This window comes from Nomascus leucogenys, chromosome 16, assembly GCF_006542625.1.
Source record: "Nomascus leucogenys isolate Asia chromosome 16, Asia_NLE_v1, whole genome shotgun sequence".
Taxonomy (NCBI): Eukaryota; Metazoa; Chordata; class Mammalia; order Primates; family Hylobatidae; genus Nomascus; species Nomascus leucogenys.
In genome coordinates this window covers 64,898,600-64,925,806 of record NC_044396.1, presented here as the reverse complement: position 1 = coordinate 64,925,806, position 27,207 = coordinate 64,898,600, and the positions used below count along the sequence as shown (strand labels likewise).

Sequence of the window (27,207 nt, the reverse complement as noted above, 5' to 3'; positions counted from 1 at the left end):
TTTGTTACAACCTCAGATATTTACTGTTTCATGATTTTCCTAGCATTGCAGTAATCTCTTTGAATGAAAACTTTAGGAATACAAGAGATATTTCAATTATGAAGAGATGGAGAAGAGATAAGAATAGTTCTCTCACCTGCATTTCCATGGATATTGTCTTAGTTAGTCGTTTATTTACACATTTTTAGAAAATTGTGATGTCAGTTTTACAAGCTGCCGATTTTTCTCCTTCTCATCCACAGTTTCCATCCATAACATCTACAATAATGTGTTTTTCCAACTTCAACACCAGCAGAGCTTTCCTGTCACCTATTTATACAAAAAGTACTCAGTGTTGGCATTCAAAATGCTTCAAAATATTCCCAATCTTCTGTTCATATTTTGTGTGGTGACAAATTGTCCCACATAGTTGGCTTCAAATGTGTCTGATTTTCTGTGACTACTTAGTTCTGTTGTTTCTTCCTCCTAGAATGTTATATCTTAGCATTTTTGCCTGTGTTATCTTACATATTCTTCAAGTGCTCACTCAAAATCCTCTTTTATAAAGCTTTTCTTATTTTTCCAATCAGTTACTATCTGGTTCTTAACTTCTTAGCTCATGTTTTCCTTCATTATAGTACCTGTTTTTTTTTCTTGTCTCTTAGAAACTTTTCTGAGTATAGGAACCTTGTAATCAGATATGAGTATTCATGTTTCTGTATGTGTGACAAAGAGAGCTCAATAAATGTAATTAATGGAATTGATTAAAACAGCAAAACTGCAGTTTGGCATTTTCCATTAATTTTCTAATCACATGACTATAGCAGGACCTCAAATTCATCATATTAGTAAATGGCTTATAGATAGCAATTGATGAAACATAAATAGTCTTGTTTGCACGTAATCAATATTTTTATAATCACTGAGGAAATCTATGAGAAAATCCTTGGAGAAGTAAGGTATCTTACTTGTTATATTTTGGTTACCATTTGTGCTCTACTCTCCTAGGTGATAGTCCCAGCAGCTGTGTTTTGAAATCTTAAAAGCTTTGTTTCTAATTTGAAATACCTATAGAATATAACAAGTTTTTAAAGGGAGAAATGCTGCCAAAGAGATATAAAGCTGGCAGCATTTTCTATGCTGAAAAATAAATTAAAAATTTAAATGCCCTTAAAATTATAACCAACTTTTTGGGAAAGCTCAGCTTGTGGGATCCTTATATTCATAGACTTTCTTTCTGTGGGAAAGGACTTAATTGATGCCTTTTCTGACTGAACAGGAAGATATAGAGAAAATGAGAATTTTGAAGATTTTAATAGAGATATTGAAATCTCTTATGTCACACTAGATGTGAACATAAATCTGGGCTTCTCTTGAGATCAAATAACAATTTGGACTCCAAGTTTTGGATTTGTATCTGGATTATTAAAATGCTGGTGTATCTCAGCAGTGAAACAGCAGGGAACATGCTACTCATTTGGTACTATTAAAACACTACTGTACAATGTATATTCAGGAAAAGTTTATTATCATAATGTAAATCAACCATACGTTTGAATATAAAGTCATTTTCACTCATTCTTCTAACATGAACTTTCTAAATATGCTAGTATATTAGTTATAAATCTTATTTTGGTAATTACAAAGAGACCATTAGTATATAGAAGCTTCCAAAAGTGTTCTGTCTCTCCCCACTTCACAAGTAAACTTTCCTAAAGAATGGCCTACATCTGTGGCAGTTCTTTCCTTACCATACTGCTATAAGTATTTGTAATTATTATAAGCTCTCTTGAATGTAATGACTAAGAAATAGCTTGGTTTCCTTGAGTGTAGCCATTGACTACCCATTTTTCACTCTTTTATTGAATCTACTTTATCTTCTCCCTTCCTAAAAATAAAAATTTTTCACAGTTACAACTTCAAAACTCACTCTTTCTTCAAGAATCTGATCTCCTCTGAAGGGTTTGTAATCATGACTTTCCATGTTTCCCTCAGGTCTTTATCATTTTTATTCTTCTGAGAGTTGAATATTTATTTTCAACTTTTTATAACAATTAACTTAGTATTTTTTACAAAACAAGTATGTCATTGCATCTGTAAAAGCATGGGATTTGGAATCAGATGAACTTAATTTTAAGTTCTATTGCTCTTTTTACTTGACTTGGGGAAGTTATTTATTCTACACAAAGTTGTCTTTCCTTTTCAATAAAAATGGAAAGGGTAGTACCAAACTGAAATGCCACAGTGAAGGACTAGATTATCTCAGACTCATGAACTTGCCTAGTGAAGTACCCAGAACAAAGAGGGGCTAATAAATGCTAGGTTACCTGTCTTTGCTTTCTCTTTGTTATTTTCCTGTCGTTTTCCCAATGAATGAAGATTTAAAAGTCTTCATTGTTTTCCAATATCCATTCCAACACTGATGCCACTTCTATCTCATTCATTAGTAATCTTCAGTTCCCTCTCTTTTACTTTACTCACTTAAAACTTCTCAACTGCACAAAAGCAATTATCTTCTATTTATTCTGTTACAAGAAGTATTACACTTGGCTTTCAGGAAAGGATCCCTCACTTTTGAATATTGCAATAATACTCCTTGATCAAAAACTTGTTTTTTCCCATACCTATTGAATTAAGAGGTGATATAATATCAGTTATCATATACATATGTATATCATATTTTAACTCAAAAGCACTTTCACACAATTTTTTTAAATGTATTAACACACTGTAGGTTTCAATATTTCTATTTTACTAATGAGTAAACTCACATACCAGAAGTTCCTATACTTAGCAGTAACAAAATACTCCCTTGTACCCAGGGAGTATGGCTTGCAGTTTGATCCTTTTTCCCCCTTGCTTATATATTTGCATTCTAGCATTTAATTTCTTCCTCAATGTAGTGGAAACCTAACTTCCTGGCATTATCTTTCCACTTTTGTCATATTTCATTACAGAATGCCACACTTGCCTCTTACCGAAAAATATTTCATTTCAGTCATGTGGTGTGTATTTTAATAAATCAATGTAAAAGTAAAAACTACCATTTCCTCTAACTTACTAGTTGCTTAATACAAATTGTCCTTCCAAATGCCTCCACCCTTAATCAGCTGTGTAATATTGCACATGCTACTCTTGCTTCCTAAAATAAGATTCTGCCAATCTTTACCTATAAGAAACCTATCCTTCAAATGAATTTCCTTCATCTGCCTTGGTTCCTTATAACTTTTATCAATGCTCTCTTGGCTCTGTTAAAGTCAAAATAAAAATGTAGAGACAAATCTCTAAATGTAACATTTTATTTGAGAAGAAAGAATCACAATTCGAGGTATACAGTCAGACCAGGTGGTCTTTGGTATGTTGGAAGAATAAAGAGAAAGTTGCAGGTTTCATTAAAGGAGAAATGTTACATATTGTTCTTTGAGAAAGTTCATAGGCATTAATAAAGTTCTAGGGAGCTGGCAAGCTCCCATTGGTGAGTGATGGGGGTTGGCAAAATTCGTCCTTATGTTGCAGCAACTTATTTCAGCATTTATAGATAAAACTGGTCTCAGGTTACAACAGGCAGTTTCAGCAGCCTGACTTGCAGAGAATTACACTTCTAGAGCAATGTTATATATTCTGAGTGCTTTTCCCCCCTAGCTTCTCGACTGTTTTAGTTGGGTATGGCAAGAATGAACCAATTCATACGATCAACTTTCACAACTCATTTGACTTGAATAAAATTCACCTGTGTGCTTCTTTTATCTTTCTGCTCAGTATTTATTCTATTTTTGAATGCTGATACTATCTTTTTTAAATCATCAATCTCCAAAAAATGTTTAGATGCTTAAGAATCACTTGCTGCATTGAATTTGAGTAAACTTGCACTGTCATCTTCTCCTTGTGTTATACAGACAATACAGAAACAGTAAGATAAGTAGTAATTGCATTGGTCTTTGCAATTACTACTTATTCTACTGTTCTCTGTATGAAAAGGTGTTTCTGGCCTCTTTGGGATGGCACCTTAAAAGACATATTACCTGCCGGGGGCAGTGACTCATGCCTGTAATCTTAATACTGTGGGAGGCTGAGGCTGGCGGATCACCTGAGGTCAGGAGTTCAAGACCAGTCTGGCCAACATGGCGAATCCCTGTCTCTACTAAAAATACAAAAGTTAGCCAGGAATGGTGGTGGGCACCTGTAATCCCAACCACTTGGGAGGCTGAGGCAGGATAATCGCTTGAGCCCAGGAGGCGGAGGTTGCAGTGAGCCAAGATCGTGCCACTGCACTCCAAAATAGGTGACAGAGAGAGACTCTGTCTCAAAAAAAAAGAAAAGACATTATTACTTACGTCCAAAAACAAAGAGTAATAAAAGCATAACTGTTCTTTCGTTTCTTGTGACTCAAACTGCTCAGTACATTATTACCATATAAAAACTAGCTCTTAAAAAAAAGAAATATATTTCAAGTTGTATAAATATATAGAAGAAAGAGTAGGACTAGATTTTTGAAATCTCCTCCAGCTATGTTATCTAAACTGATAGGACATTTAAAATATATGAATTATAAAAATACTCAAGTTGGATAGGCAAACTTAAAAGAAAATAACATGAATAACAAAGCCTAATACCCTGTGCACACCTTATCACATTTTCTATACTCTAGATTGTCTACTTTACCCTTATGGTCTCCTCATTGCTGGAGGGAGAAAACAAGCTGTAATTGCAATGTTAATGTGAAAAATAATAAAAATAAAAAGTAACAATTGAGGCCACAGGTAATTTAAATTGTGGTAATATTTTATTGAAGTAAAGTTTAAATGTACATATTTAGAAATATATCGATGTATTATATTTAGGAAATAATTTTGATCAATACAAATATTTATAGATAAGCCAATTATTTCTGGCTGGGTAGTGTGAGTATATTTTGGGAATAATTTTGATGAATTGAAGTATTTCTAGATAAACTGAGTTTTTCTGCCTGAGTAGTGTTAGAATATTTTGGGTATACCAAGAGTAATTTCAGTTCTATAAAAGTGAGATCATTGAATACATTTTATGCCACACATTTTTAATTACAAGGGTGTTTTTGAAAAAAAAGTTATAGTAAAAAGGAATACTAAAGCTTCCTTCTAGTGTCACGATTAAAGATAAAGAAAACCTATATACAAATTCAAAAAGTCAAATTAGACCCTTCGTTGCAAAATTTGAATTATTAGTCTATTTAATATTCTGTAAGTTTCCATAGGAGTGACCTTCAGCTTTATTATGTGTATGTAAATTTTGCTAAAGAAAATATCCTTATTATGTTGTAAGTGCTGTGACTTGGACAAAGTGAAAGAAGCAATATGATTTTAATTATTTAACATAATGACATGGATCATAGGTATGGAAGTAAAATGAGAATAAGAGAAGGAAATTAGGGAATGAGACACAAGGAGAAGAGATGTCCAAGTAATGAGAATATTTTGAGGGTTAGCAAGATAGATAAAATAAGACAGAGGCAAGAGACTTGGAGTAGAAGAAAGAAGGGAAATATAAAGTCACTGTTAAACTAAATGTGGAAATAGCAGAAGCGAGGAAGTCTGTGACAACAGACTATATTAGCATTTTTTTCATTAAAGTCTTTGTAAAACTAGTAACTGCTCTTAGTTGCACCTCTCCATATCGAATCCATCAAGAAGTTCTACCCGTACTTGAGATTTTATTCCAAGGCATATTCTAAAAATATCCAATATTCTCCATTTCAATTAAAACCTTCCTAATGCAAGCCACTATCATCTCTCACTTAGACCATTCAAACATCCTAAACCATCTCTCTTCTACTGCTATTGTCATCTGTAATGCATTCACCACAAAACAAAGCAGTATTTTTAAAACTATATCAAATCACATCACTTTTCTGCTTAAAATTCTTCAATGACTCCCCCCTTGCAGTTAGAATAAATTGATACTTTTAAAAAATCCCCATACAACCTGTTTTTGTTTTGTTTTTTTTTTCATAATTGAGCTCATTTTGGATCATTCTTCTTATTTCCCACTCTAATCTAGTCATTATGGCATCTTTTTTGTTTTTGAAGCATATCTAAATTTAACAAAAAAGGTGAGAGATTTCTACACTGAAAACTATAAAATATTGATGAAAGAAATTAAATAAGTTACAAATAAATAGGAAGATATCCCATGCTCATGAAAAAAGTGTCCGTACTAACCATGGCAATCTACAGATTCAGTGCATTCTCAAACAAAATACCAATGACATTCTATACAGAAATACAAAAATAAAATAAAATAAAAACCTTAAAATTCACATGAAAGCACAATAGATTTCAAATAACCAAAGCAATTTTTAGCAAAAGAACAAATCTGGAACTATCATACCATCTGACTTCAGAATATACTACAAAACTATAGTATCCAAAACAGCATAGTATTGGCATTAAAACAAGGAGAGACCAATGGAACAGAATAGAGAAGCCAGCAAAAGCTCATGCATTTAAAGCCAATTGATTTTCACCAAATGTGCCAAGAACACGCCATAAGAAAAGGACACTTTCTTCAATAAATGGTATTGGAAAAATTGGATATTCATGTGCAGAAGAATGAAACTAGACCCTTATCTCACATCAAGAATCAACTCAAAATAAATTTAGGTATTTAATGTAAGGCCCAAAGCTATGTAACTACTATAAACAACCTAGAAAATAAGCTTCATGACATTGGTCTGGGCAATGATTTTTTGATATGACCCCAAAAGCACAGGCAAAAAAACAAAATCAGTAAAAGGGTTATACAAAATAAAAACCTTTTGCACAGAAAAGGACACAATAATGAAGGGACAGCCTACCGAATGGAAGAAAATATTTGCACACTGTACATCTAGATTCACAGAGTGACGTGCAAAGTCTTAGCACAAGAAGTTCCCAAATATTTTTGCATCACAGTGTCCTGAATGTCTTAGTAATTTTTTTTCCAGGCTCCCAGGCCCAAAGGAATACCCAACACTTCTGTTTAGTAACTGGCTAAACAACTTATGAATTTATGTCCTAAAAACTTAGCATTGTGCACTGCACAATTTCTCAAACCTTGGACTCAGATTTGATGTTACCACCCTCATTTTATGCTCCACAGCAAAATGGTGTGATATTTGCTTTTCATCAGAGCAGCCACTGAAAATCCAGCATCATCAAAAGATGTCATTGAAAGGAATATATTAATAGTTGTATAATATTGAAACTGAATTACTTCAAGCTAGTAGTTTGCACAATTCATGATGGATATCTGTGTTTCCTTCAAAAATTTAAAGTATGCTGTAGCAATCTGTATGTTCTATTCAGCAACCCAAAAAGCTCAACATATTTTGGGAACTGTACTTTTAGCCAGTAAAGGAATAGAGGGCAAAATATGCCATAAAAAAAATAGATGCTGGTACTGTTATCTTGAATTTTATTAAGACTTGTTGCAAGAACCAGCTACTTCTCCATCCACTGTCAGAGTCCAGAAAAACAACACGATGTTTGTAATTACAATGTGTAACATCCACAAAGCTTTCCGGGCTCTGCATCATGACTGCATTTAAACTAGTATGCCTTATCCTAGTGCGTTCTTCCTTCCACTCATGTACTCAGCCAATACCCACTGTGTACCCACTGCAGACATTGGGCTAAACCCTAGATAAAAGGATGAATACGATGTAATTTTTCCCTTCAAGAGTTTACAGTCTTAGCTCATATCCCAGTGACTCATAAAAGGTTGTTGCTGATCTTCCCAGACCTTTAGTGTACTTCTGTATGCCTGTCTGCAACCTGTGGGGCCTGCTCTCCTCAACTAGATGTTAGTGGTATTTTTTAGATTCCCCTTAGAAATAGAAAGTTTGTAAACTTTCTATTCCCACGGCAAAACTGTCTTTACCCCCTCACTAGCTCAGGCTTTTGGAACTTGCTAAGTCTAACATACTGGGTTCTAATTTGACCATAAAAAAAAATGTTGAATTATTTTTAATGTAAAATAATGAGATTTCTTGTCATTCTAATTTTAATTCCTCAAATATAAATAGTGACTTTAAGGTAGCAGTTTACACATTCACTTATTCAGAAATCATTATATAGAACCCTTCTCTGATCTATGATTCAGAGTATCAGAGTGTGATGCACTCCATTTCTATTTCTGCTGTTTAATGCATTATGAGCTCCAGCTGGCCTAGGACTTGGTGGAGAGATGGTGAAGAGATGGTGGAAAGACAGCAAATATAAGACCATGTCTTTTCTAACAATCATGGGAAGGTATATTGTAATACTTCGCAGAGCTGGTATTACAATTTGGTGTAAAATTTGTAACGTTTTAAACCAGCTCATATTACAAACTGGTGAAAAATTTGAGCTATTCTATTTCATACCATTACAGAATGCTTGGGGCTTAATTTTCTTTTAGAGTTAAGGGAATCTATAGCCCAATTCTGAATAATAGAGATTTTTTATCATTATATACCACTTGATAACATCTTATACAACTATCTATTTGTATTTTAGCACCATATCTATTCTTAGAGACTTCTTGAATTTTATAGCTGGAAAAAAATCTCAGAGGTCATCTTGCAGTTACTCCCAACTCCCCAACCCACGATTTGATTTTATAAAGCTGATACTAAATTTGCCTAACATTTAGTAAAGCACTATTTCTTATTTTTATTTTTGTTTTTACCAGAAATACTTTTTATATATTTTATTGATGTGTAATATTTGTACATGTTTATGGGGAACATATGATATTTTGATACATGCATAGAATGTGTAATGATCAAATCAGGGTATTTGGATAGCCATCACCTTGAACATTTACCATTTCTTTCTCTTAGAAACATTTCAAATCTTCTTTTATAGCTATTTTGAAATATACAATATCTTGTTAACTATAGTCACCCTACTGTGCTATCAAATACTGAAATTATTCCTTCTATCCAACTGTAGGTATCCATTAACCAACCTCTGTTTGTACCCCCTCCCATGCACACACACACTGCAAACCCTTCCCAGCCTCTGGTAACTATCTGTCTTTTTTTTTTTTTTTTTTTTTTTTTCTCGCTCTGTCTCCCAGGCTGGAGTGCAGTGGCACGATCTCTGCTCACTGCAAGCTCCGCCTTCTGGGTTCACGCCATTCTCCTGCCTCAGCCTCCCAAGTAGCCTGTAATCCCAGCACTTTGGGAGGCCAAGGCGGGCGGATCACGAGGTCAGGAGATTGAGACCATCCTGGCTAACATGGTGAAACCCCGTCTCTACTAAAAATACTATCTTTCGACTTTCTATGTCTATGAGATGAACATTTTTAGCTCGCACATATGCATAAAAATTTGTGATATTTTGTCTTTCTGTGTCTGGCTTATTTTACTTAACAATGTGATATGAAGTTCCATCCATGTTGCTGCATATGATAGGATTTCATTCATTTTGTGATTGAATAGTATTTCCTTGTGTATACATACTACATTTGTCCATTCATCTGCTGATAGACACTTAGATTGATTTCATATCTTAGCTGTTGTGAATAGTGTTGCAATAAACATGGGAATGCAGATATCCCAAAGGGCTGAATTCCTTTCCTTTGGATGAATACCCAGTGGTGGGATTGCTGGTTCTTATGGTAGTTCTACTTTTAGTTTTTTGAGAATTCTTCATACTGCCTCCCATAATGACTGTACTAATTTACATCTCCACCAACAGTGTGTAAGAGTTACCTTTCCTCTGCATCCTCACCAGCATTTGTTACTTTAGGTCTTTATGGTAATAGCCCTTCTAACTGTGGTAAGATGATATCTCATTGTGGTTTTGATTTGCATTTCTCTGATGATTAGTGATGTTGAACATTTTTGATATATGTGTTTGCCATTTGTATGTCTTCCTTTAAGAAATGTCAAATTCAGACCCTTTGCCCACTTTTATGGGATTATTTATATTTTTGCTATTGAGTTGTTTGATTTCCTTTTAAATTCAGAATATTACTCCCTTGTCAGAGGAGTAATTTGTAAATATTTTCTCCTATTCAACAGGTTGTCTTTTTACTTTGTTGATTGTTTCCTTTGCTATGTGAAAGCTTTCTGGTTTACTGTAGTCCCATTTGTCTATTTTTTTTGTTTCCTGTGATTTTGAAGTTTCAGCCATACAATCTTTTCCTAGACAAGTTCCCTAGAACATTTTCCCTAAGTTGTTTTTTTTTTTTTTTTTTTAGTAGTTTTATAGTTTCGGATTTTACATTTAAGTCTTTAATCCATTTTGAGTTGATTTTTTATATGGTGAGAAATAAAGGTCTAGTTTCATTCCTCTGTAATGGATATCCAGTTTTCCCAGCACCATTTATTGAAGAGAGTGTTGGAAAGGCATTTCTAATGCAAGAAGAGACATTAATTGCAAAGTTGTTTAAATCAGGATAGTTTAATCTTTATGATTAGAGGAAGTGCTTTATAGCATAGTCATTATGTTAAATGAAAATGATTTAAAAACAAAATACCCCTACCTTCTAAGTTCACATTTTATTCATCAAAGAGACACAGCAACATAAAAAAACATGATGAAGTATTTGAGGTATGTTTGCTTTGGCAGATTTATTTTAATAAAAAGCTAATTGATTCATGGAATATGACAGCTGTAACTCATCTAAAGGTAACCTAATTTATTCTACTCAAAATTTTTCTCAATGGACTATAATATTGATAAATTGAAGGTGGAAAAGTTGATTTTATATTATAGGCTTAATATGGCAATAGCAACTTAATATTCTAAATTTACATTACTGACATATGCAATAATTTATTATTCCTTGTCAGCACCTCCATATAGGATTCAAGGGGTAAATATTAAACATAGGTAGTCAGTGTTTAATCTAACTGGTCCTTCCAATGTATAAAAGATTGAACAGTTCACAGACAATGAGGTAGTTGCTATGCACGTCAGTCTTTGCACTTTAAATATCATTCACAAAGTGCCTTGTGGGTTGCTCTTGCAAATTTCTGTGACATTAACTGGTAAAAACATCAGGAGTAGATCAAGTGGGATTTTATACAGGAAAGTACTTTGTAAACTAGAATGCTCTATTCAAATATAAATTTTTAATATTCTTTTAATAATTTATATTAGGATTAAAGATAAACGATCATTTTGGATAATTTATAACATTGTGTATCACAAAGCTCAGTTCATCTATGCCTCTATAATGTTTCCCTACTCTGAGGTGGGTTTGACTTTAACTATTTAAACCGCTACTTCAACTGGTTTATTTCTCTCTGACTGCTGTTCTTAAATATAGGGCCACAGTCTTCTGGGGCTTTTTAAAATATAATTAATGTGTTGCCACTATTAAGAGATCAAAGTTTAATGTAATATAAGCCTGGAAAAATTAGATACAAATAGGTTTATCCTAATTACATTATTTAGTTTATTGCTGTCTAATAGCAGTATAGGGATGAGAACACAGGGAGTGATATGGCAATGGGAACAGTTAAAGTTTATGTCACAAAAATGAGATGTTAACCTTGCCTTATGGCTTAAAGAGGCGTATTGTATGAATATGCCTACATGTGAACTTCAAAGTAGCATGTTGTGGAAATCATTAGGAAGCTTACCAACCTAAACAATATAGAATTAAATTATTTCATTTATTAGTTCTCACACTAATTTTATTTTACTTTTTTATTTGAAGGGATTGTATAACCAAGTTCTAATTTATAATCTTAACCACTTTCTTTCCTATGATCATACCAACAAAAATGATCCCAAACATAGATCTTCATTTAATACTATTTGAAAGCTTTATTATATTCAAATGATTTTAACTCATGTCTTAAAAACATTTCTGTCACAGAAAAAAAAATTATTTAAGCTTTTAATTAAATTATATTTTGCCACTTAAGTGTATGTATATTGTAATTTTTCTGAACATTTTCATGTTACTTTCTAACGCATTCTACTAGTAGCCTTAAAAAGCACTTTATTTTATTGCCTTTTTTCTATCAAAGGATATCATTATCCTACTATATGCCTTTTCTTACTTTGTAACACAGTTATGGATCTATACCATACTTCACTTGTTATATAAAAATATTGTGCTTATGTAGAATTGAAGATCTATTAAAATTTGTTTAATTAAGACACAAAATCTGATCTAGTGAATGTTATATATAAGACATAATGCAAAACATAATAAAAACATCATATAGTGACAAGTATTTATGTCTTAGTCTCCATAAAAAGAATTATCAAAATAAAAATAAAATCTTCAGCTCTCACATTTTTAATAGTTGTACTAAATTTAAAATCTTGAAATCTTATTGGGTATTATAGCAAGGATTTTTGAGGATTCTGAGAAGTTCACCACAGTTAATTTTGGAGGTTAACGAAAAGGACTCTATGATAATAATCAGTATGCTTTCTCTTGAAGGTTTGAAATTACAACTTTTTCTGTGACATTTGCTTTTAGCTTGGTTAGCTATTTAACTAGCTGTTGTCATATGAAAATCTATATTAACTAATGCACTTGCCTACGGCTTTTGGGTTTCTCTCTGAACAATCTATTTCTTTTGGGATTTTTCCTTTTTCCAGAATATTGCTTCTTTTGGAATTACACTATTTTTGAGTACATTATGTTATGTTTCATAGAAGTATAATAAGTAGGGGAAGTAAATCTACAAGAAGAAGGATGTACTCCTAGTGATAGAATTTATCTGAAGCCGAGTATTAGAGGGGCAGACAGGTAGCATTATTATCATTCTAGTATACTTGAAATTGTACACAAATGACCAAGCTTGGGGTTATTAAATAGGGCAGTAGTTGGCATAAATATTGAATGAGGTAGTGAGTGACCTTAAGCATTCCACAAAGCAAGATATCCAGTAACAATATCCAGACTGATTATAACCAACAGTGTAAAGAAATACGAAAGTGTGTGAATGCTGAATTGAATTCTCTTTGTATCGGGCATAGTCTTGGTTTGGATGACATTATTTCTGCAAAAGAATGACATTAATTTTATAAGGTCAATGAAATAGGCAATAGGTATAAAAAAACACGATATTCATTATATTTTGAAGAAAAGTTTTGGTATGAGATGAAATACTTTGTAATATCTAACAAAGCTTATCAATGTAACTTAGAGTCAGAAACAAACTATTTTGAAAGTAAAGTAATTTATCATCCCTTTGGATAAAGTTTATTAACATTTAATTTTTATGACTTACAAATAAATAGATTAATACCATCACTTTTACTACCAGCTTAAAATGAGAGTTGAATATTCAAGGGAAACAAGGAATAATTAATAGCACAAGTAATGACAAGGCGGGGTGGATTGAATCTCAAACTAGTTGGAGGAATGACCCCTCTATAAGGAGCTTCACTTGCTCCAATTTTACAAGAAGGAAAGAAGAAAGAAATAATTCGAATTTGCGAAGAACTAGAATTTTGTAATTGGACTCAAAAGTACCTTTGACAGTGTAGAGCTTAAGTGGTTTTCACTTTTTTTTTTGCTAATCTTAATTTTCAAAATTTCTGCAATACATACTTGTACAATTTTAAAACAGAAAATCTCATATTGTAAAATAACCTTAGATATTCCAGTGTGCAATTACTCATTTTTGAAATTGCTAGCTTAAAGACATTTAGAGAATAATTAGACTTTTAAAGATATTAAATCAGCATTATTGTGACCATTTTGGTAATAGTTATTTTCTTCACGTTTAGTGTTTTGATTTTTTTGCTACAGAAATGGTTTGCAGATACTTTAATTTTTAGATCATCCGTCATGCCTGGATAATTTCTATTTGTACAGTGATAATTTTGAAAAATATGCATCTGCTACTTAGTGTTAAATTTCTGCATCTGTCAGGAAATTGTCTAGACCTTTTTAAATAGACCAAAAAATAATAACAACAAAAGTACAGACAAATTTACTCTTGATGTAATGCTGTCAAGATTCATTCCTCCTTTGTTTTTTTTTTTAGATCCTCTTCCACGACCCAAGCACTATTATCTGTCCTTCCATACTTCTATATTTGTTCATATCCTGTCTATTTGATTGTAAATAAAATTATAGATTCACTATCTTGGGCCAACATAGGTAAAAATTTGTGTATTTTGAGAAACCTCGTATCTTCTCTTACTGACAGCTTTGATATTATAGGGTGTTTTTGCAAAATAAGTATTATTTTTAAAAAGATGACAGCACTTAAACATTGACCAGCATAATCATGAGAAAGTCAACTCTAGTTTTTCAAACAATATCATTATATATCATTTGCCTTATGACTTGGTACTTTCAAATTAAAAATGTGCCTAGCCATTTGTTTTGAAATGTTGTATCAGAATGAATAACTTATTAAAGTGGAAAATTTTATTTGGCTGGGTAGGGCAGACATCTCTTCTGTGGTGACAGATGAATTTCAGTGGATACAGCTTGTCCTCCTTGTTATTTCATGGTAACTGAATACTTTCCTAGGAATGCATATACACGCACAAACACACACACACACACACACACACGCACACATTTAATGAGACTTAGTGTAAGTTTTTCTTAAGTTTGACTCAAATATTAAAACAGTTAATACAATGAAAGCACAGTTCATTTGTTTAAGATATCCATTTCCTGATTATTGAGCCTGGATTTTACTGGAAAGGCTGCTTATTTAATTGACTTCTGTCCTCTCTGAGTTGTTTTGCACTTTTATATTTTTGGTCTAGAATATGTTGAAGTGTAGCTGTGATCCTGGATGGAGATGTTTGCAAATGCCCAATATAGATGCTTTTCTTCATTATTGGGGAAGAAATTAATGGCTTATACAATACAAATGAGTAATTAGAAATATTTGCCATTTTGGCAGTTTGGATTCTGCTTAAAGAAATTTAAATCCTCATTTTAAAATATCCCATTCCCTCTCCTCCTGCAGCATAAACAGATCCTTTAAAGTATAGAGCAGACCTAGAAAATCTAAATCAGAGGACATCCATGGGCCATGTGGCCAAAATGTCATATATGATGCATTTAGATGGCATCTTATAAGCTAGCTTAAGCTAAAATAGTAAGGTAGAAAATATTCCTCTCATCTAGGTGAGAAGGCTCCTTTCCTCCTACCTTCTAATCTTTACACCATTTCTCTCTCTTAATGCTCCAGCTTAACTTAAGCCCCTAAATCATTGTAGCAATTGTTCTACTGAGGTATGGGAAAGCAATGGACAAAGAGATGAACATACTTAATTGTTTTTTGTTTTTTTTTGAGACGGCGTCTCCCTCTGTCGAGTGCAGTGGTGCGATCTGGGCTCACTGCAAGCTCCGCCTCTCAGGTTCACGCCATTCTCCTGCCTCAGCCTCCCCAGTAGCTGGGACTACAGGCGCCCACCAACACGCCCAGCTAATTTTTTTTTTTAGTTTTAGTAGAGACGGGGTCTCACCGTGTTAGCCAGGATGGTCTCAATCTGCTGACCTTGTAATCCTCCCGCCTTGGCCTCCCAAAGGAAAATATTTAATTCTTAACGGATAAATTAATAAGAGCTTCATGTGTAACCTAAAATTAAAATCAAATCTTAATAATGATTAAGCTAAATGAGGAAAATGAGAATTCCTGGCAGAGTAGATGTTGTAGAAAGACCAAAGGTATGAGAAAAAGTAAATTACAGGTAATGGTATTTGGAACATAAGGTGCATGTTAGGGAGATATGGGATGTGAGAATATAAACTTTATAAATGGACAAAAATAAATTTCCCCCACCAGAACTTAAATATAATTATGAGATGAAATTTTAAAGTTGGGACAAATGGAGGAATACAGAGATACTCAAAATGACCTTAAAAGACAAAAACCCCTAGACTATGAGGACTTCATTTTAATCTAACTGAGGGAAATAACTGAGTGCTTGGTATGTGATAGACACTGTGTAGTTTATAAATAATATTTCATTACTTTATCACAACAGACAAGAAAGCTGAAGTTTAGGGCAGAGTTAGTATTTGAAAGGAGATACCTGTGATTCTGTAGCTTAAGCTGTTCACCACTACTCTAAACTACTTTTCCCAGTGTATTAAGGGGAGAAGAACATGTTGAGATGGCTAATCTGTAGGGGAAAAATAAGTGTAGAAGCTTCAGAGACCATTACTGATAATCTTTAGCATAGTAGCAAAACAGTTACATTTATTATTTTATAATAATAATAATAATTATTATTATCAATTTCCTGTCTCCAAGCTAAGTGAATTAATTTTCTTTAGTCAAAAGAAACATGCTCAAACACCTATCACTTAAACAAGATGTCATTTATTACTTTTATCAAGAAGAGCCTGGTTAGAACTAGAATATCATAATCATCTGTGACAAATATGGTAACCATGACAGATCATTAATTTATTATGTTAGTGAGAAAATAGTAATTAAATGAATCCTATGGGCCAGGCCCTGTACTGGGCCTTCTTCCTCCAACTCCTAAAGTTTATACCATCATTAGTTTATAGCTACTACTTTTCTAATACTTGTTGCCATCATAACATCTCCATGAAAACTCAGATTTCTGTGACAGCTTGTTAACTAAACTCTTTGCTTCTATCTTTGGCCGCTTAAATTGTATCCTTCACTCAGAAGCCAATGAGTTCATTTTAAAGCATAGTATTCACTTGTCTTAAACCCCTGTAACAATTGGCCAATTCTCTCAGAATGAGGGTCAAAATCCTTATCATGGCCTACAAAGTTGTAACCAATCTAACCACAACCCCTAATTGCTTCCTTGACTTAATTTCACATACCCCTCTCTTTATTTTCTGTGCTCCAATCACATTAGTATTTTTCTTGCTCTTTCTTGAGCACAGCAAATGCAGCAGGTAATGGGAAATAGTGGGTGCCGTGGATTATAAAAATTTAATTAACCTTGAGAGAGTATCCTAACAAAGAATATTTTTCCAGTTACAGGGATAAGGACATATCTGAGTGCATTAGACAGTCTTATATGTTAGCAACCAATAAATCTGCAAAAGATAGCTTTAATCACTCTTAAAAATCCATACATAAACTTACAATACTTTTGGAAATATTTGACATGTTGGGAAACAAAATAGATAAGAGACTTGAGGTTTTTTTAGTGGAAGCAGGGAGACAAATAAACAGTGCATTAGATAGTATATAGGAAATAACATGGAAGAAGATAATGGAATAGGTGTAGCTGTTTTACACAGAGCAGTAAGGGAGGGCCTTATGGATAAAATGTCATGTGAGGAGAAACCAGAACAATTGAAAATGGGAGATACAGGACTTCTGAAGAAATGGTTTTCCAGATTGATATAACAGCAAGTGTAAAGACCCTGAGGGAGGCACATGCTTAATATCTTCAAGCCAGAGCAAGGAAGTCGATAAATCTGAAGAACAGAGATGGAAAGAGAAAGCATAGTAAATTAATTCTGCAAATTAGCAGAGACCAAATCACACTGGCAATTTTAAGGGCAATCTCTTTATTATGAGTGAAACAGGTGATCCCTTTATTCTGAGTGAAACAGGGATGGGAAATTTGAAAGTACAAAAGTGATATAATTTGAACTAACTTTTAAAAAGTTTGCTCTGGATACTATTTAAGAATAGATTGCAGGGAGGCAAGAACAGAAAGAGGAAAAACTAACAACATAGCAAGAAAGACAATTGCAATCATATGAATGAGAAATTGTGGCTCAGATTCCTATTGACACTGTAGGGCTGAAAAATGTTAGATTCTGGATTTTTAATGTGTTGCCGACAGGATTTTCCTGATGAAGTGGTTGTGAAATGCAAGACAAAAAGATGAATTAAGAATAACTGTAAGGTTTTTGGCCTTAGCAACATGAAGAATGGAGTTTTCCTTTACTGAGATGAGAAAGAAGGAAAAGGCAGATAATTGACCATTATATAAACTTTTAAGGTTGCTCAAGCTCTAAGAGTAGTCTAAATAAAACTTGGAGTCATGACGAGGTCTAAGAAGACTGTAAATATTATCTCTCTTTGGTTATATGGATTAACTTCTAGAGATGCTGATCAGGTGTCACGATGAGTGAGAGACGACATGTAGGACTTTTTATGCCACGTTAAGGGATTATTTAGCCATAAAATGTATGGAACCCTGTCATTTGCAACAACATGGGTGGAACTGGAGATTATTAAGCGAATTAAGCCAGACACAGAAAGACAAACATCACATGTTCTCACTTATCTGAGGGATCTAAAAATCAAAGCAATTAAACTTATGGATATAGAGAGTAGAATAATGGTTACCAGAGGCTGGGAAGGTTAGTGGGGCGGCGGGGGGGGGGGGGGCTAGGAGGGAGAGGGGTATGGTTAATGGGTAAAAAAAGAAATAGAAAGAATGAAAAAGACCTACTATTTGATAGCAAAACAAGATAGCTATAGTCAATAATAACTTAATCATATAGTTCAAAATAACCAAAAGAATGTAATCGTATTTTTTGTAACACAAAGGATAAATTCACCTCATTCTCCCTGATTAATTATTTCATATTGCATGACTTCATGAAAATATCTTAGGTACCCCATAAAGATATACACCACAAAAATTTAAAATATTTTTTAGAAAAAACACCATATGAAAATCAATCAGTATAATTTTGCATCTCTAAATACATTAAGTGCATGTATATAGACACAAATGAGTGTCTAAATGCATACACATGTAAAGACACATCTACAAACATACACATGTAAATACATGACAGAAAAACACCATGATATGGTATGAACACAAGCACTGTACAAGTCAGAATAGCCACATTTTGATTCACATTTACCACCTACTTAGCATGGTACCCTTAGTGAATTATTTGACCTTCGTTCTACATCTATTAACAAGATGATTAAATTTGATGATAGCTTTACATTTCTACAAGTCATACTTACACATTTTGTTTTCCAAAATACTTTTTGTTACTATAGTACATATTTGACCTATTGGATATTGCCAGCAGAAGTGAAGCCTAGTTATTATGTTGCATCTTTCTTATCATATTTTTTCTCTTTTATTTAACTTTAGCCTTGGATCAACTGTGCAGTTCTCTTGTGATGAAGATTATGTCCTACAGGGCGCAAAGAGCATCACCTGTCAACGGATAGCTGAAGTTTTTGCTGCTTGGAGTGATCACAGGCCTGTGTGTAAAGGTAATGTTTTATAATAATGCCCTCTGAACACATTTTATAGTTTAACCTTCATTTCATTGGGTATAAGTTGCAATTAAGTCTTTGAATTATAATATAATCTTTAAGGAAAGATTGTGCTCATATATTTATTGATATTTATAGAAAATCTGCAAAATGTGAATCACTCTATTAGGTTCCCAAGGAATTTCCAATCTAATAATCATACAACGTAGACTGAAGCATAAAGTATGTAATACAAGACTCTGGAAACATTGTCAGCATTTTTTGAAAATCACAATTACCCTGTCTGTATAAGCAATGATACAGATATTTTAAAGCCGTAATTTCTCCTCCACTTGCATAGTTTGCCATTTGAATTGCTTATGTGTCTGTGTCTACAATACTTGGTAGCAGTCAAGGTAGAGCACAGGTTCTACAGTTAGTTAATTTAATCTAGAACAAACCATTTAGTTCTCTGGCTTTATATATCACATTATCAATAATTCCAAATAAGATATAAATATATATCTGATCTGCATATGTGTATATATATGTAAGATATATATATATATATCTTATCTTGAATTACTGGAGGTATATATATGTGTGAGTGTGTGTGTGTGTGTGTACATATATATATATAAATACCGGTATGTGTATATGTGTGTGTGTGTATAAGGCAAAATATTGACTGGACAAAACTCATTGAGGACAATTTTAAATATAGAGGAAAATATTATGAAAGGCAAATGACATTTTGTACAGCTACTTAGAAAATAAAGAAAGGCACTAACACAACCAACTGGGGTATCTTTTTATTTTTAACATGGGAGTTCAAATGTATTAAAATCATCTGACTTTGTAGCTGAGTTTTAATAAGTAATTCACAGTGAAAAACACCTGATTGTAAGTCAATTTGACTACCCATAGTGTAAATATCATCATCTTTAAATACTAAAAAAACTAACAGATATGCCAATATCATTAGACATAAGCATCAAGGTTTGCAAGAACCATATCATTGAGGTCAGTCTGATGTCAAATAATTCCTGCCAGTAGAATTAAAATCTACACCTCAAATTTAAATATCTGTCACTGACTTGTGACAGAGTATAGAAAGAACTATTATCTCATTGAGATAAATCTTTAAAAATATGAATATAATTAAATGATGTTATATCTATATTATTATACTTCTTTTTCACCTTCTGACTGTTTCTTTGCCATCTATTCCACTTGCTTACCTCTTTCTCTTCTTTAACTGCTTGTGACCACTTGTAGAAACAAACATACAAATTATTTAATTAATTAAACTGTTAACTGTCAATTTAACTGTTAATCATAAAAACTAATCTTTCCCGCCTCCTTTATCCTAGCTAGCACATGCATCACCTTTCCTCAGATGAACTATTTCCACATAAATTAAATAAGGCTCCTTCGTTCTAAACTTTATAAAACTGTATTTGAAAATGAACACCTCATCATGTCGTACTGGCATTTCTGATTGCTTGTTTGTTGTTCTGGTGGTTATTATTTTTAATAATGGTGTTTCTGCATTTCTCTGTGTCTCTGTACTCGAGTTCTCTCTAGCTCTTCTTCTCTTTAAATAGTATAGCTGCCAAACATATAAAGAAACTTGACCAGTTTACACCTAAAAAACATTGTCTATAAAATTCAAGTATTCCTATGATATGAGAAAGGCACACTTTTTTATAGCTTAGAAAGAAGTATACAGTATCTCATATTTTCTTATAAAGTGAATAATGAATAATACATTTTGTAAGGGTTACTTTCATGAATGTCATGGCAATAAATAGAACAGTAAAATGCATAAGGTTGATTTCTTGTGTCCTTCACTCAAGATGAAATTATAGCCATAAAGAGCAATATAGTGAACTTCATGGCTTCAAAATGATATGTTCCAAATATCCTACTTCAGTGTCACATAAATTAGATATGTGCATTTTTGTTAGCAAAAACGGATGTGAAAATAGATGACGGATTCAAGAAAAGGAGATTAATGTTAATGTAGGAACAAAATCTCACACCAGAAGTTATAGCCAGATCATGGAATTTAAGATCTACGTAAAGTAAGATTGAGACTACAAAGCATCTTTTTTCATTCAAGGCTCTCATTTTGATTAAAAAGATGAATCATACTTATGACTGTAAATTGTTCAAAGGCAAAAGTAAGGTGTTATATTACATTGTTATTTTTTATAAACCCCATGGCACAAAGAGCAACTCTGTACTGACTTGAATTTCAAGAACTATTTGTTGAATATTAATGTATGATTGGGCTTTTTAGATTGCAAGATACATTATGCTGTTATATATATAACATATATATTCATATTCAACAATTATTTTATAGGAAGTATTAAAAAAGCACATGTTCAAGATTCATATGTTGATATTATTTCATTTAAATTTACATTTTTTTTCTGCAGATATTAGACATAGCCGCATTTGCTCATTGCATGCAAGGCACATATGTGTATGGTTTACAAAGTCCATTTTGTTGCTAGAAATTACTGGCTGTGATAGTGGAAACAGTAATGGAGGGAACATGCTGAAATAGTAATTGAAGTTTTTAAATGACTACTGTGAGTCTGAACAAAGAGTAGTTCTCATGTCTCATGGGTTCTTGGACAGAATAAATATGCTTTTTTCCAGACAACAGCATAAATTGCAGTATCAGTGCACTGCACCTTTGAGAGATTATTAATATAGCTTCTGTCTCTGTATTGCATGGTTGAGCAATCAAGCAATGGTGATTTTTGAAGGGATTAAAAGTTCACACAGACAGCAAATTATGAATTAAAAGAGCAGTTTATAAATTAATATTAATATTTTTTACACAGAGACAATTCTTATTCCATAGATGGGTTATGTATACAAAGTATTTGCCAGTTTACAGTGGTGAAAACAATTATTCCTTTGTTGGATATGCAGTAGATACCCAAAAGCTGGAGCTTTTGCAAAAAGTAGCCTTATGTGTTGAAGATGTGTAGAATGTTCATTTTAGACCTTCCTGATATGTAAAGAAACAGTATGTGGTTGGGCATGGATAATTTTGATAATGCAGAAACATTTAAAATAGTTAATAATAATAGACTGAAGAAAAAAATGGCAAATTTTAATCTGTTTATTAGGATGTTACCAAGTAATCAAAGTCTGTTAAGTTACAAGGGCAAAAACCACTCATGGGATTAATGAAATGGGTAATTAAGGGAGGATGAGAAAGGAAGACAATGAAATGGGAAAATACTAAAAACAACCATAAAAATCATGACATCACATTTTAATTTCTTTATTCAAAAATCATGAAATTGTTATTATTCATTTATTGTTGTCCTGATCAGTTTATTTTTATTCATTCAACAAACACTTATGAACATGAGTAGGTATTCTAGATTATATACCATATGTGATATAGAGTATAAAATATTTTTTATTATTTTGTATTGATTTATAAGGCATAAACACAAAACTAGATAATATATAATTGACTTTTGTTTACAAGTTAGTGCAATCCTCTGCAAAATTCAGATGAGGAAGATTATTTCCATGTTTGGAAATGGCCATTGAGATGGAGAAAATAATATGTGGGCAGAACTTGGAAATTATTGTGGATATAGGCAGAGGAAGATGAATGTGAAAGTCATTTCAAATGAGAGAATGTATCATGGGCAATCAATGTGAATTGACACATCTAGGGAATCAGTTTGGTCAGTTATATGAAAGGATGTAGAGTGAGATAAAATTAGAGAGGTTATCTTATGTATCTCCTGGTTTGAAATATGTCTAGAAGCACTCCTAAACTTCTATTCCTATTGTCACTATTCTGCAATTCCAATACGGCAACTATCACCTTTATTTTCATTTAGAGTACAATTTATCCCACAGGTTACTGACAGACTAATCCCATTAAAGTCTCGCTTTGTGGATAGAGACAATGTGGTGGTGGTGGGTGTGGTGTTGCTGCAGCAGTTGCTGATGTTGCTGATTGTTAACTCTTTTGATTTCCAAAATCACCCATGATTTGCCTTTATGCAACTTTTTTTTTAACTCGTACCAAAAGTTTATCCCAATGTCTCAGTAATAAACAGAATTGCCACCTAGATATTCATATATGTCTAGCCTGTTCCTGAATGACCAAGCCAACCTCCCAAGGTCTTGTTCAGTTTTTACCTCCTCCAAAAATTCTTTCCTATTTCAATTTTCCCTTATCTCCTCATCTTTAAAATTACTTTACAATTACTGTCTTTACCACACAATATAGCATTTAATTTTATTTTGTTTGGCAATGCTCCCTAATCATTTCATGGACAGTAGACTTGCTTCTTCAACAAAAACCACCTCAAAAAGAACAAAATAATCAATGCCTCTAAAGTGTTCGAATTTTGAATGGATCTGTTTCAGCTGTTGCCAAAGAGGACAGTTATCAATGTGGTCTACCCATCCATTACTGTTGATAGAATAAAACAATCTAAATGAGGTTCAATTCCTTTCTTCATAAACAATGGAAAAAATGGGTGTACAGGTTGTATGATAGACAACTACTGGTCAAACCTAAGAGCTGCGACCCTCACTAACTCATATTTATTAAAAGCTCAGGGTCTTAACTTTTTCAAAATTATTTTACATATGTTACAAATTCCCTCTTATATATTATTCTTCTTCTCAGTGTTTAGCTCAGTGACCCACTGCACCCATATTTTTATACATATAGTAGCTGCTAAATAATAGTTTAAGAAATATTATAGGAAGATTTAATTAATTGTAACAAACAGTTTGAGAAGGTAGTAATAAGATCATTGCAACTAGAGAAAGTTGCTCTAGTAGAAGGCTTCCTGTTATGCAAAAGTAATTAGAAAATTTTGCCCAAGAGCAAATCAGAACCTGCTGAAATTTATCAGCCAGAAATGCATATAGCAGGTGTTTTTCTGTAGTTGTTGATGCCTTCTTAGTTTTGTGGAATAATCTTACAGATGAAATGATGCATAATAAGGATGATATTAGCAATTAATAGAATGACATATGGTGAAGGAGATAGGCAGATGGTGTAGATATGGAAGTTTATCACACATTCATATTTCTTAGTGGGTTTTTTTTCTAAAAGCCATAGTTTGAAGCTTTATTTTATTAAACAATTTTTATTAGAAAACAAGCCTTACTAAGCTCTAACAGTTAACAGGTTTTAATGATATCATTTACATGTTATTTGATGGAGATTAATAGTGATGCATTTATGGACAACTTAGTAGAAAATAGATCACTTAAAATTCAAAATTACCTGAACAATTAGAAATTTTGCATTTCAAAGGTGCCCTTCCAACAATTGTTTAGAAATACATTCTATACATTTTGCCTAGCTCTCAGATTATTATAAAAATATGCATATAATGAACAAATTCTTGATTCAGTTTTGGTACATAGCAGGAAAATCTCCACAGATATAAAAGAGAACATTTTCTTTCCAACTCATTATTTTCTAGGAGTATAACCTTGCTTATTTGCTTAATATCTTCTGAACTTCAATTTACTTATTTGTAAGTTGATGAGGGATTGTATGGACTCCTTTTAGTTGAAAATTCTAAATATTCTGAAGTATATTGACTGCTTCTCTGTTGAAACATGTTAAGGATATTTTTAGTTCAATATTCTTCTTTACCTTTGAATGCCGAGAATTTGTCTCAGTTCCTGAAACACAAAAGCAAGAATAATTTTTAAAAATTTTAATAAACTCTTGCTAACGAAATGTTATTTTTATTGTACTATGTTTTGGATATTTAAAAAAGACAAGTTTCAAATTTGTTCAGTGCCAAAACAATGGTTATTGATCGTAAAACTGCTTCAAAGTAATTTAGATTCTGCAGATCTTTTATGCTTTATTTACCATTAAAATCTACCTTTGTATAAAGGTAAAAGATCATTTGTCTTCTTGCATTTTTATTATGAAATGCACCCTTGTAATATGTTGAGTTTAAACAATATATCTTTAGAAAAATAAAGGTGATTATAATGTCATTCTTGAAACTGCTATACACTAAGATATTTTTGAGAGTTTTCAAATGGGAAATAAATATTTTAATTCTTAAAATGTATTAGTAACAATTCTAAATTTGGGGAGAGAAAAATACAAAAGAAAACAACTCTTTAACTTTTAGCTAATATAATTTTAAAAGCCTAAAATTTGAAATTTAATGGGGATAAAATGAGCTACATCATTCCCAAACAACAAATAACCAAGGAAAAACAAACTGCAATAACCATATTAGCAATGAGTGCTTTCACTAAACTAAAAAACCAAGTACTGAAAAAAATCTGAAATGTAATGTCTTAATGCAAGGATGAACAAATGAAAAGCTAATAAAATCAGCACAGGAATTGCAATTTTGGAGAAGCAGCTACCTATATAAAGGGAAATGTTGAAAGATTATTAAAATAGAATAACTTTTTGTGTTCATAGTAAACTTATGAAATCTCTTAAAATTCCCCTGTGATGTAGAAAACCTTATTTCCTATATTTGCTGAAAATATGTGCTACTAGCAAAAAGCATCTTGAAGATCTGTGATGACTTAATAGCCTTTCCACTAATTCTGATCACATAAAAAGTTGGAAAACTTAAATATATTAGGGTTAGGATGCCCTTATTTAGCTTCTCCGCAGTAAAATCCCACTTTGTTTCAAAATAATAGCTGGGCTAGCTCTGGGAAGGAGGGTTTATAGATAACAGTGATCACCCTGTAACCTTTAGAATGTCTGATGCTATGTATATGCACTCGAAATGTATAATTGTACCATGCAAAGTGAAAGAAACAATAGGAAAGGAAAAAATGATGAAACCTGGGAACCAAAGAGGAAACAAAAGGCATAGGCAGAATATGTACAGACATTATTGATGAGAAAGAGATAAATTTTTATCCTTTAAATTGAATTTATTTGAAGTTGTAAAAGTCACTGGTCTTCTGCTTGATATGAACCTTCAGAATTTATGACATTTTGGCAGACCTTTCCTCATATTAAGGCATGAAGTATGTTCTTCTGCTTAGTTTGTCTTACAGTAATTTTTGTGGAGCTAGGTAAATAGTGTCAACATCCCAAACAAATAGCAATGCCTGGCACAAGGCAGATACTCACTAATATTTGAATGAATGACTGTTTTGTTTACCACTATGCTAGACACAATGTGAGAAGCACAGAACAGAACTGAACAAATTATGCCCTTAAGAAATGTACGATCTCATTGAAAACACAGTACATTCAAAATAAAACAACCAGAGAACATCCCTAAAGAAACAGAGGCATGGTTGCACAGTCAATATTTGTCATAAAGACAATTCAAAACAAAGGAAAGACAGAAGACAGAAATGATAGTATTACCTTTGGGAAATAAATTTCATTGGACATGAAAATACCACTTAGTCATTTTATCTCTGAGGTTATTATTATTATATATTATTCCCTTATTTTGGAAATCATTCATTTGTTTATTTAATAATATTGATATTTTGTGGTAATTATTAGGTAAGGGGAGGGAAAAGATGAATTTTTCTCCTCAAAGAGATCAATGGGCTACTCCAGTGGGAAAAACAGCAACGAAAAAGTATGCATTACTATATACTACAATAAGAGCTACTGCAGAAAAATGAGTATGGTGCATTCAGTTCAAAGAAGATTAAGGAACCACTCTGCCTAGAAGAGCACAAAAATTTTTACAGAAAAGGATAAGCAGGGATTCAAAAAGGACAGACAGAAAGACAGACATAGGGATTGAAAAATGTAAGACATTAAAGATAGAGAGAACTACATATAAAGCCACAGGGTGATGAAAGGAACCATAGAGGGAGAGAGAGAGAGAAAGACGGAGAGAGAGAGGGGAGAAAAAAAAAAAAAAAAACAGAGGGAGAGGAGTGAGTGAAATGTGGAGGAGCATAAACTTATTGAGGATCGGAAAAATCTCTACCTGCAATGAATTTACTCTCAAGGGTGGGCGCCAAGAGTTTTAAAAGTTAATATATAATTACAATAGTTTATTGTCAATTCTATGCTAAGAGCTATACAAAAAAAGGAGTGCTCCTCTAAGCCTCCCAGCACA

The 27,207-nt window shown here is 32.7% G+C and overlaps 1 protein-coding gene across 2 annotated transcripts in view; it reads left to right on the top strand.

Moving 5' to 3' along the window:
* Positions 1–27,207, top strand: part of CSMD3 (CUB and Sushi multiple domains 3) — a 1,213,340-nt gene that overhangs the window by 481,433 nt on the left and 704,700 nt on the right. For both annotated transcript variants that reach the window (XM_030795533.1, XM_003256134.3), the window contains one exon: positions 18,999–19,123. In XM_030795533.1, the coding sequence (XP_030651393.1) occupies positions 18,999–19,123 (125 nt within the window). The remainder of the gene's footprint in view (positions 1–18,998; positions 19,124–27,207) is intronic.